Source organism: Podarcis muralis, chromosome 4 (assembly GCF_964188315.1).
Source record: "Podarcis muralis chromosome 4, rPodMur119.hap1.1, whole genome shotgun sequence".
Taxonomy (NCBI): domain Eukaryota; kingdom Metazoa; phylum Chordata; class Lepidosauria; order Squamata; family Lacertidae; genus Podarcis; species Podarcis muralis.
Genome location: NC_135658.1, coordinates 74,530,173 through 74,542,548, shown reverse-complemented (window position 1 = coordinate 74,542,548; position 12,376 = coordinate 74,530,173). Strand labels below are relative to the sequence as shown.

The 12,376-nt window shown below is 43.4% G+C and overlaps 1 protein-coding gene across 2 annotated transcripts in view; it reads left to right on the top strand.

Annotated features, from left to right (window-relative positions):
• The window catches only part of VWA3B (von Willebrand factor A domain containing 3B), a 73,877-nt gene extending 61,790 nt beyond the window's left edge, over nt 1–12,087 (top strand). Inside the window, exons 24-28 of one of the 2 annotated variants that reach the window (XM_028727845.2) lie at nt 1,679–1,775; nt 4,194–4,318; nt 6,975–7,112; nt 7,611–7,708; nt 9,058–12,087. In XM_028727845.2, coding sequence (XP_028583678.2) covers nt 1,679–1,775; nt 4,194–4,318; nt 6,975–7,112; nt 7,611–7,708; nt 9,058–9,370 — 771 coding nt within the window. In that variant the 3' untranslated portion in view covers nt 9,371–12,087. Of the gene's footprint in view, nt 1–1,663; nt 1,776–4,193; nt 4,319–6,974; nt 7,113–7,610; nt 7,709–9,057 lie in introns of both variants that reach the window. The other variant, XM_028727844.2, reaches the window with a different exon arrangement.
• The last annotated feature ends 289 nt before the right edge of the window (nt 12,088–12,376 follow it).

Sequence of the window (12,376 nt, the reverse complement as noted above, 5' to 3'; positions counted from 1 at the left end):
TCTGGGGTTGCGGCGCTCATCTAGCTTTATTGGCCGAGGGAGCCGGTGTACAGCTTCCGGGTCATGTGGCCAGCATGACTAAGCCGCTTCTGACGAACCAGAGCAGCGCACGGAAACGCCGTTTACCTTCCCACCGGAGTGGTACCTATTGATCTACTTGCACTTTGACATGCTTTCGAATCGCTAGGTTGGCAGGAGCAGGGACCAAGCAATGGGAGCTCATCCCGTCGCGGGGATTCGAACCGCCGACCTTCTGATCGGCAAGTCCTAGGCTCTGTGGTTTATCCCACAGCGCCACCCGCATCCCAATAGAGGAATAGGAGCAGCTATTTCCCTGATCGACCCTCTTTCCCCTGCTGCTCCCCAAAACCACCTTTCAGAGGTTCCCTCAAACCTTTGGAACAAATTGGGTGTGGGTATTAGGGGCTGCAGTGGGAATGGTGAACGAAAATGCCCTTTCTGCCCCTCAGAAGCTTTCACTGGATCAAAAGCCAATATGTGGGTGGAACAGCAGCACTCAAAGTTTCTCCTCCTGAGATACCTGCTTTTCATGCTCCAAGGCATCTGCAGCATTTATTATCTCTCCAATGTCACATAGCCTTTTCTTGTCTAGCGTAGATTATTCCCCCCCCCCCCATCTGCTGGTGATATATTTTATTCTCCACCCCATTTTCCCCCTGGAGCAGCTGTTTGTTTCCAAAGGCATGATTAGGGCAAAATGTTTTGCTGTTCATGAGGTTGATGGGGTCTTGACCAGAAGGAACCCCATTGTGGTTTTATTCTACAAAAGAAGATTTGAAACTGTAGGAACATAGAATCATAGAGTTGGAAGTGACCACAAGGATCATCTGGTCCAACTCCCTGCAATGCAGGGATCTTTTGTCCAACGTGGGGCTCGAACCCACAACCTTGAGATTAAGAGTCTCATGCTCTGCTGAGACATGAAGCTGATTTATTTTGAATCAGACCATTGGTTCCTTCAGTCATATTTCCCAACCTGATTAGCAATGGCTGTAGAGAACTTCCCTAGCCCTGTAATGATATATTTGCCACTGGAAGTCCTGGGGATTGAATCTGGTATCATCTATATGCAAAGCATCTGCCCTACCACTGATCTACAGCCCCTCATTTGACCAATAAATCATTCTGAACACTAGGTAAAGGTAAAGGGACCCCTGACCATTAGGTTCAGTCGTGGCTGACTCTGGGGTTGCAGAGCTCATCTCGCTTTATTGGCCGAGAGAGCCAGCGTACAGCTTCCGGGTCATGTGGCCAGCATGACTAAGCCGCTTCTGGCGAACCAGAGCAGCACACGGAAACGCCGTTTACCTTCCCACCGGAGCAGTACCTATTTATCTACTTGCACTTTGATGTGCTTTCGAACTGCTAGGTTGGCAGGAGCAGGGACTGAGCAACGGGAGCTCACCCCGTCGCAGGGATTCGAACCGCTGAACCTTCTGATCGGCAAGTCCTAGGCTCTGTGGTTTAACCCATAGCACATTGAAAAGTGCTAAGCGCTTACTACTAAAGTTGCAAAAGTTTTGTTTTATGCATATTACCCCACTGTATGCCCTTTTTTCTGTTGTTGTTGTCCAGTTATTATGTACATCTCAAGAACTGGGGGTGGGCGAATCTCTCTCTTTCTCATTTATATGCAACACAGAAATTTTCATCAAAGCTACAGGAAAAGAAGCCGCAGAAAGGGAAAAGGGTTGATGCTCTCAAGGGCCACAAGGTCATTGCAAGATCAGAAAGCACGGGATTTTACTACCCAGGTAATTACATTATAAATAGTAGTTTGTTTGGCTTGGAATTCTACCCTAAAACCGGTATCAAGACCTGGCGTGTGGATAGGAGTCCTTTGGAGCAGGAGGTGATAACTAATCAGCCAGGACAGTTACCAAATGTAATATTTAGCTCACAATGCAGAGATATTACATAGTTGGCAATGCTGGTTCAAATGTTTAGGATCTATACATATTTTGAGGAATGGGCATTAGTGCCTATGTGGGGGTATATGCTTACGTGTGTGTGCAGAATTTTAAAATCTTGGCAGTGTGCAGTGGGGAAGAAAGGAAGGACGCACATGGGACTGTCAGGGGCACCTGGTACCATAGAACTGTCGGAACTTGCGTTCGACAGAGCTACTCCTCCAGTCGAGCCTTCGGAATCTCCTCCAACGATGATTAACAACCTGAGCCTTTGATAAGGCTGCAGGCATCTTCTCCATTCATCGGAGTATCAAACACAGCAGAAGAGACGAGAGGTTTGAGCTACATTGCTAGGTTTTATTTCTAACTACGCAGACAGAAAAGAAATATACATGCTCTCTCTGTGAAATCAGAGAGCAACCGCAAAACAAAGGAACAGGAAACCAGTAACATCACATCCATCTCCTGTCTTCCGTGAGACTTCCAACAGCCTGGAATCTCTGGAATGCAAAACAGAGTCTTGTGACTCCAAGCACTGCACAGTGGCATAAACAGAAACTAACATTCTCCCCCTTTCTGTGAACACCACTGGGCAGTGTGTCAGTACAATCTCAGTACAAACCCAGTTTCTGTACATAGGTACAGTGTTGATCCCTTGGAACAACCTTGGACAATAAATCAGCAGGAATTTCATTACCTGGCATATAGGACACCGTTACGAGTCCTTTCTGGACACATTCTCTAGCATGTTGCAGCTTCAATTGCAAGTGCTTTGTGCTTTGCTTACAACCTTCAAAAGTCAGCAAAGCCAAACATGCTTTGTTGTCCTGATAAACCTGGATTGGACACTTTACAGGAATTCTCATGTCTTTACACAATTGTAACAACCATTCACAATCCACAAGTGAATAAGATAGTGCATTCAGTTCAGCTTCACAAGAACTTAAGCTTATTGTTGTTTGCTTCTTGCACGACCAATCAAATAGACCCTGGTTGTACATGGAATCTCTGGAATGCGAAACAGAGTCTTGTGACTCTAAGCACTGCACAGTGCCATAAACAGAAACTAACAAGAACTGGAAGCAACCTCAAAAGTTACCCATAGTGCAACCCCCTCCCAATGCAGGCAATCTACTATTACAGACTTAACACAAATGTTGTATGTGAGACTTGGAAACTTCTATCGAATGCTGAAGTTCTTCCCTCTTACCCTCTTATGTATCCACTGTTGGCTGTGCATTCAGTGGGTTTGAGAATGCGTGTGCATAAGAGCCATTGCAAAGGAGGAAGGATCCTTGCTTCGAGCAGCTCTGTGCACACACATTGGTACATATTCAAGTTCCCTTTCTGCACCTTCTAAACACACGACTGAGGGTGGATCTAAACACAGGGAAAAGAACACGCTACGAGTAAGTCAGAACCAGTGCTTTTTTCTGGGGGGGGGGACGCAGGGGTGTGCATACCCCTAAACATTTTGTGAATCTAAGTTTGGCCTCACTGAGGGGCAGTATTTCAATATGAGTAGGGAAATGAGAGTACCCCTAAACATTTTTTAAAGAAAAAAAAAGCACTGGTTTTAACAAAAGGAAAAAAAATCTATGGAAAACCTCATTTTAAAAATTTCCTGCTCTCTGGCACCATCTGGTGTCGCATGTTTATAGCGCATTCACATCGCTGTTTCTTTACTAATGTAGCCGAGTCCTGAATGTAAGAACATTCTAATGGACCTGGATAATGTCCCATCTAGTCCAGCGTTCTGTTCTCACAGTGGCCAACCAGATGCCAATGGAGGGCCTGAGCCCAAATGTGATTTTCGGCAATTGGCATTTAGTAGTATACTGCCTTGACAGTGGAGGTAGAGCATAGCCATTGTGGCTGGTTGCTGTTGAGAGGGCGGTACATGCTGCCTTTTAACATGTGAAAGCTGAATACCCCTCAGGTTGCAACCAGTGGTGGGGCCGGAATTAGGAACACATTTTCTTATCCATTGGTCCATGTCACCCAGGACTGTCTGCTTAAGCTAACGTCAGTTTTCCAATAGTTTCCACAACCCCAAGGAAAGGGATCTTTCCCAGTTCCATTAGTCTGTAAATGGATCTGCCAGCAGTTGAGCTGCCTCATCTGTAGTCAGTGCATATGCTCTGCACTGAGCTTTGAAAACCAGTTTTTAAAAAAAGCTGTTTCCATTTATTTCGCACGCTGCAAAGCACAGCATGTAATCTGAAACGTGGATTGCTTTCTCTCTCCTGGTCTTTGTTTTAGGGACGGTAATACGAACCATCACTCCTTTTTACGCACTTGTTGATTTCAATTGTGGGCACACGGAGATCGTCCCCTTGAAGTTCATTATACCTGTGGGGGGTGCAATGCCTTGTCCATCCTTGCAGGTAGGCGATTTACCATTTCTGAAGTGCATGCATGTTCTCCTCTACATAGTGCTTTCTTAAAGGAATGCGCCCCCTTCCTTTTAGCTCATCCAAGGTGCACGGTCTTTTTTACTGGGTGCAAATGGGACCAGAGCAGGCGAACTTACCTGTCTGAGGTTGATATTGGGCTTTCTTATTGAAATATACTCGGAGTCGAGTGTGGATTTCATGCTCTTTATTCAGCTTATAGTGGTGAGGAGGAATGGAAGTTCCCCCAGAATATCTGCTTTATATACATTATTTACACAATAGGCCCAACGTGATTGGCTAATTCTGGGATTCACCTGTAGGCCAATCAGGTTGCGGATTCACTTCCACCTGGAGCTGGATTGGGTGGCTCCTGTGGACCAATCAGACTGCTGCATTCTGAATCCTATTGTTCTAGGACCAATCAGACTGCTCCCTTTTGGATCCTATTCAACTCAGTACATTACACTTATCTAAGGATGCACGTGAATGGTGATGAACCCATGTAGTGGCCAGCCATAAGGTGCAACTCTGGTGAATAAAATTTCTGAAACACTTAAAAAAGGTAAAGGGACCCCTGACCATTAGGTCCAGTCGTGGCCGACTCTGGGGTTGCAGCGCTCATCTCGCTTTATTGGCCAAGGGAGCCGGCGTACAGCTTCCAGGTAATGTGGCCAGCATGACTAAGCCGCTTCTGGCGAACCAGAGCAGCGCACGGAAACGCCATTTACCTTCCCACCGGAGCGGTACCTATTTATCTACTTGCACTTTGACGTGCTTTTGAACTGCTAGGTTGGCAGGAGCAGGGACCGAGCAACGGGAGCTCACCCTGTTGTGGGGATTCGAACTGCTAATCTTCTGATCGGCAAGTCCTAGGCTCTGTGGTTTAACCCACAGTGCCAAACACTTACAGGAAAACTTAAAAGAAAAAGAGGTAAAGGTGTCTGGGCATATGCAGGAATCCTGCCATCTCCCCACCAAAAGGAACCATTTCCCCTTGATTCTCTGTATATAAAAGCAGGGTGTAGTTGCTCAGTGGAGTCAGAGTTACTTATTACTTATTCTATAATACTCTTTCATAACTACAGTCATACCTTGGTTTTCGAACAACTTAGTTCTGAACGTTTTGGCTCCAAAGCCCTGCAAACCTGCAAGTGACTGTTCCAGTTTGCAAACTATTTTTGGAAGCCGAACGTCCGACGGGGCTTCCGTGGCCTCTGATTGGTTTCGGAAGCCGCGCTTTGGTTTCCGAACGTTTTGGAAGTCGAGCGGACTTCTGAGACGGATTCCATTTGACTCCCAAGGTATGACTGTATTTCTATAAAGAAGGGACACAGTCACAGAGGGAAGGACATGTTGCTAGGGCCGGCCCACCTGTTAGACATGGTGAGGCAGTCACCTCAGGTGGTAGGCAGACTGGGGACAGCTGCGAAGGGTGGCAGATCCAGGCCTCTGAACAGTTCGCTACCTCCTGTACTTGTCGCCTGCGGCCACTGTGTAAAAAAAGCAGAACTGCTGCTGCTGGCAGCTGCTCCTCTCAGGCCTCCTTTTTTCTTCCCCCATTGCCCTCAGTGTGCTGGTGCATCCCTGGACTGCCTCCAGTCGCCTCAGACGGCAGCAGTGAATGAGGCAGTGGTGGTAGACAGCAGTGGTGGAAGAGGTGGTGGCAGTGTGGGAGAGCGCCATTTTCTGCTTTGCCACTCAGGCAGCAAAAACGTCTTGGAGACCCAAAACAGTATGATACATGAGATTAGTGAGAGTACATTTCATTCAGCTGTTTGTTTTTAAATGTAAATGCCAGCTATGCGGTGGTATCATAACTTGTGGCACATGATGAATGCATGCTGACACATTTTTAAGGACATTTCTAAGTTGCCAACAATGCGCTTTGCCCTACTCCATTGCTACACAAGGAATAGTATGGCCATAATATTTCACTTCCTGATTCGCAGGTGAGTAAAGTTTGGGTTTAAGCCACTTGGATTCTTTGGGGAGGAGAACTTTAGCTGCAGAATAAAGGCATTGGTTGAGTTTTTTGTTTTTGTTTTTTTAGTTGAAACTGTAAGCTCACAAGGTATACAGTCGTACCTTGGAAGTCAAATGGAATCCATTAAGAAAGACTGTTCAACTTCCAAAACGTTCGAAAACCAAATCACGGCTTCTGATTGGCTGCAGGAAGCTCCTGTATCCAATCAGAAGCCACAGAAGCCCTGTCGGACGTCAGGGTTCCAAAAGAACATTTGCAAACTGGAACAAAAATTTGCGGTGCCAAAACGTCCAAGTTCCAGGGCATTCAAGATCCAAGGTATGACTGTACAGTTGTACCTCAGTTTTTTAACGTCTCAGAAGTTGAACATTTCAGTTTTCAAATGCCGAAAACCCGGAAGTAAATGCTTCCATTTTCGAATGCGCCTTGGAAGTTGAATGGCTTCCTCTGAGTGTTTCTCAATTTCCTCAATTAAATTCCTTTGTGCCTCTGTTTTCAAACGTTTTGGAAATTGAATGGTCTTCCGGAATGGATTACGTTCAAAAACTGAGGTACCACTGTAATTGCATTCTTGTCTCTGTTAATGGTTAAGAAGATAGGACCTTTGGACCATTATAATTTAAAACTGATGTACTCAACTTAACTCTTCTTCTGGTTCTACAGGTTGGAGACTATGTATTTGTAAGAGTTAGGAAACAATTGGGAGACGAGTATTATGTACCTGGTACTGTCATAGCAACCCCACTAAAATCTGATTTAGATGATAAAGTCTACACCATTTTGAAATACAACAACAAAAAGGTAAGACGGCAGGCGGACAGACCTTGAAAACTGCAGTGCTTTTTATTCTTGACACTAATAGCGTCTTTTCCTTTGGTGGAACCATAGAGCTTGGCTTGCACGCTTTCTTCCTGTCGACTCTAGCTGACAGGAAAAATGAGCAATTAACATAAGAAATATATCTGATTAATAAGGACTCTCTTCATTCAGTTCCGCTTTATTTTAATGTCGTTCTTACTGCTCTGAAACTTCATCCTTAAAACAACCTATTAATCTACTCTTCACTTGGCACCAATAACTGTTTTTCCATATGTTCTGCTGTGTTTCAAATTATTCTAGTAAGTTATCCTTTTATCCATTGTGTCTAATTTATTTCCCCCTTTTAAAAAAATAAATAAACCATTGCATTTTGGAAACTTGACTCTTTTTACTTCCATGTACAAGTTTCTTCATCTGAATGGTTGGTTTGACAAGATAAAAGCCACTGAGTTTAAAGATGTGGTGATTTTGTTGCTGCAGGCATTCTGTGTACGAAATGGGCTTATTAAAATCAGCCATAGAAGGTATTCCTGTTCCTGCTGCTACATAAATATGACCCGAATGATGGATTATCTTGTGTGAGTATACTTGAATCCCATTTTCCCCTCCATTTCATAAATATGTATAGATGTACACATTTGTGTGAGATGAGGTAAATATCAAGCAATGCTACCGATACAAATCCTGGAATGATGACAGTAATAATGTTGATTCTGCAAAGCAAGAACAGCAGTCCCAACCAAAATACCCCAGAGATATTAAATGACCTAGAGACAGATGGGCTGTGCGGTAGGAAGGGGTGTAGAGAGATAATAGGGCAACACCATTGTAACAAGAACTGGTGTGTGTGTGTGTGTGTTGATGTATGAATGGAGATGTAAAAAAGTATAAGTGGTTTAGAATTATTTATTACATTTCTATGCCTCTCTTTGCCTAAGGATCACGGGGCGGTTTACAGTATAAAAACACAAAAATACATACCATAATAACAAACAAATAAAGTGGTACCTCGGGTTACATACACTTCAGGTTACGTACGCTTCAAGTTACAGACTCCGCTAACCCAGAAACAGTACCTCAGGTTAAGAACTTTGCTTCAGGATGAGAACAGAAATTGTGTTCCGACGGCAGCGGGCGGCCCCATTAGCTAAAGTGGTGCTTCAGGTTAAGAACAGTTTCAGGTTAAGAACGGACCTCTGGAACGAATTAAGTACTTAACCCGAGGTACCACTGTACAGCTAAAAGGTCATAGATTGTGTAATTAGCCAAAGCTTGGGTGAAGAGGCAAGTTTTTGCCTGCTGCATAAAGATAAGTAATGAAGGGGCCAGGTGAGCCTCCCTGGGGAGAGCATTCCACAAACAGGGAGCCACTGCAGAAAAGGCCCGTTCTCGTGTTGCCGCCCTCTGGACTTCTTGGGGGGTGGGAGCACACAAAGAAGGGACTCAGATGATGATTGTGGGGTTCGGGTTGGTTCATATGGGGAGAAGTATTCTTCGAGCTATTGCGGTCCTGTGCCATTTAAGGCTTCAAAGGTCAAAACCAATGCTTTGAATTGGGCCTGGAAACTAACTGAAAGCCAGTGTAGTTGGGTCAGGGTTGGTGTTATATGCTCAAGCAGTCTTGCCCCAGTGAGCCACCTGGCCAATGAATTCGGCACCAGCTAAAGTTTCTGAACCATCTTCAGACGCAGCTGCACATATAACGCATTGCAGTAATCTAACCTAGAGGTTACCAGGTCATAGAGAGTCTGCACAAACCGAGTATGTGAAGAATGGGAAATGGGTACAGGGCAGAATTGCGATCAGATAACGCCTGGGAACTTTCACAAGTTTCTGCTTGTCATCTCAGTTGGAGGAAAAAAACACACCGGTTGCTGAAATCCTGTCTGCCTCCATTTAGCTAATCTGCTGCTTTGAATTAATCTAGACCAAACATAAAAGTTGTGAAGCATTTCCATAGAGCGGCTGAAGAGGCAGAGACTAAATGCATCTCTGCTGGAGGCGAATGGAAGAAGAAGGACAACAGAAAAGGAAGAGCAAAGAGCAGGAAGGATCTCTGCAAAGCATGGCCCTCTGATGAGCAGCTGGCTGCCCCCAGAAGGACAGTGAAAATAAGAGAAAGTAGTTTGTCGCCACCCTCCCATATCAAAGATGGATGTGCAGGTACAACAAGTGAACTAGAGCAGGAGTCCAGTGATGTTGTGAAGTCAGATATATCTAAAATGGAAAGCTTGCATTAGGTCTATTTACTCCATATTTACTATAACTTTGCCTAGCGATTAGGATTCTGTACTTTGGTTGTTTCACAGCCCAAGGGTTCTTTTTAATCCTTGCTTTCTGTATCACGTTCCTAATCGAGATCTTCTCAGTTGGCCTAACAAGAGACACTTGTCCCTGATCTTCCAGCATATTGTAGGAATGATACTTTCTCCAGGGATACAGTGCTTTGGAGTTTGGGTTTCCATTCCTTGGCAAATACCCAAGTGACTACTACCTCCCTTGATATGCCATATTGGTCTCCAGGAAAACTGCCACCATTTTGTTCTGTTGAGCCACGTTAAGAACTTCCTTGTTCTCTCTTTAAAAAAACCAAACCAAAAACATTTTATTGAAGGTTTTCAACATATTGTGCACAAAAATCCCAACACATTTATAACAAGATAATAAAAAGCAACATATCTAGTAGTAATAATAATAATAATAATAATAATAATAATGGTGATTAAAAAGAAAATATAAAATTGAATACTCATTATCCTTAACAAACACAATTGTATAAAAAAGAGAAAGAAGAAAAGAACGGAGAAGAAATAACTGAAAAAACCCATTATCACATTATAGATATAATATGTGATAAAGGTTCCCCCCCCCCAGTTATTTCTTCTCCATATGTGTGTGTGGGTGAGAGAGAGAGAGAGAGAGTGAGTGAGTGAGTGAGTGAGTGAGAAGAGAAGAGACTAAAAAGAGAAACTTCTGCTTTCCTGACAATTATGCACTCCAGAATTGCTTTTACCCCTCTGCAGGGTGTAACTTTACCCAGATTTCCCTCCCAAGCCTAACCTTTAACTTTTAGTCACCCAGACAGTGCAGTATGACCCTTCTTATGTCTTTCTAGTAATCCAAATCAACATTTCTCCAGTTTGTATGTAAAATTTCTTATAAAGTCCTTTTAGCCTGTTCTAGCAATTTGTTGTTCTCAGTGAATTGCCTTTAAAACTTCTTTTTTTATTTTTATTTTTTACTCAGTAAAAAGCAATAGTTATGTTGCACAACTCCCCAAGTCCGGGAAGGTTCCTGTCTCAGAAGATAGGCATTTGTATCCCTCCTTCTTTGTGTTTTTATTGTGTTGCTGTAATATGGTGTTACTACAGACTTACCCTCCTATGTCTGATTCATACATGCACATGAATGGCACAGTGGGTTGAATCTAGTGCTACTGCTTCTCAGAGGAGACCCATTCACATTGATAGACACAACTAACTTAAGTCCACTAATTTCAGTGGGTCTACTCTTGAGTAGAATTTCGTGGGATGCAACCCAGTGTCCCATTGTGCAGCTTGCAACTGAGCATGGGGAAAAGCCCAATAAATTATCTGATGTTTGAAAAGTCTGAAGCAATGATGCGATGAAAAATGAGAGTTTTGTCAGATGTTTGGTGTTTGTCGGCTCTTTTACACATGCTAGTCATCAAGGGACGAACCTGGAATGTGTATTTCTGCCCCCTTTCTGAGAATGTGCTTCAGATATCAAGGTGAATGTACTGACCCACATGCAAATTCGGTATATATATTGTATGTTGAATATCTCTTGCAAATCATGGTTTACTGTCAATACAGTACAATTTACATACGAAGGCTCCAATCCCACACATGCTTACCTGGGAGTAAGTCACGTGAAACTAGTGGGGCTTACTTTTGAGTAGACCTCTGTAGGCTTGCAGTGTAAATCCCTTATACGTTGTTTCCCAAACTTGTCTCCAGCTGTTTTTGGACTACAATTCCCATCATTCCTGATCCTGCTAGTTAGCGATGATGGGTGTTGTAGCGCAAAAAACAGCAAGTTTGGGAAACATTGCCTTATAATAGTTCTCTGATAATGTGTCCTATGGTAGCAGACCCTTTTCAACTCCCTCAATACTTTGGAAACGAAACAAGAAAAAGAAAAGTCAACACATGATGTCTCCTGGTTTTGTTTGATCAATGTGTTAAATAATCTGCATTGCTGGATGACAAAGTGACTATGCCTTCGTATTATCCAAGGCTGATCTCCCACATTCATGCAGTGGCTCAGGTTGCACATAATGCTAGGCCAAACTATGGCTTAGCACAAACTTGCAGGATCCTGGAGAGGAGAGCGCGGCTGATTTCCGTCTGCTGTGAGCGAAGTCATGGTAGCATGTCGTCTGAATCCACAGGACAGCAAAAGGACTGAGTAAGAAGCAAAGTGGCCTCAGCCTCCTCTCTCAGAACCCGCACGCTAAGCCATAATTTGGTTTAGCATTATGTATGACGATCAGCAAATAATTGACAGTGCCTGCACAGTCTTCATCTCTTTAGTAGCAAGCCAGAGTTTCCATGCTGAATGGTGATGGTGCCTTTCTTAAAGATAAGCACTGACTGCTAGTTTTGAATTTTCTGTGAAAGTGTTGAATGAAATAGAATTTTAAATCCTAAGTCCGCAGACCAAATGGACTCTTATCTAAAGTAGACCTTGATTAAATGTGTGCAGCTTCCATTTATTTGAATAAGTACTCATCTCCTGTCTAGAAAATAATGTCTAGCATGGTTATTGTTAGAATTGTCTCATATTGTATTGTCCACCTTGTTTCGGGATAGCTAGACCTCTTCCATACTTAAATCTTTGTTAGCATAAATCACTGTTACCTTCATTAGTGTATGGTGTATGTTGTAAATCTTAAAACGTGACTTTAATAAAACATGATTTCCTTGTGCATCCATTGGCATGGTTACTTTCTAACAGATTTTATGTGCAGCTGTTTTTATGGATTTCGTTTTTTTCAGATTCCAGATACCTTTGTTTCCCTTTCCTCCAGTTTTCCTTTAAAAAGCACACATAAGATCCGTTTTTCAAAGTCTGGTTTGCCAAACTCATGTTGCCCTCTGACCACAGGGGAAAGATCCTGCCTTCTGCAGAAACATGGTTATTTCCATAAGGTGGTTGCAGAGGAAAATCTCTTGTGCTGAAATGAAAATGGTTGAATTAAGGGAGCAAATGTCGTGACCTCC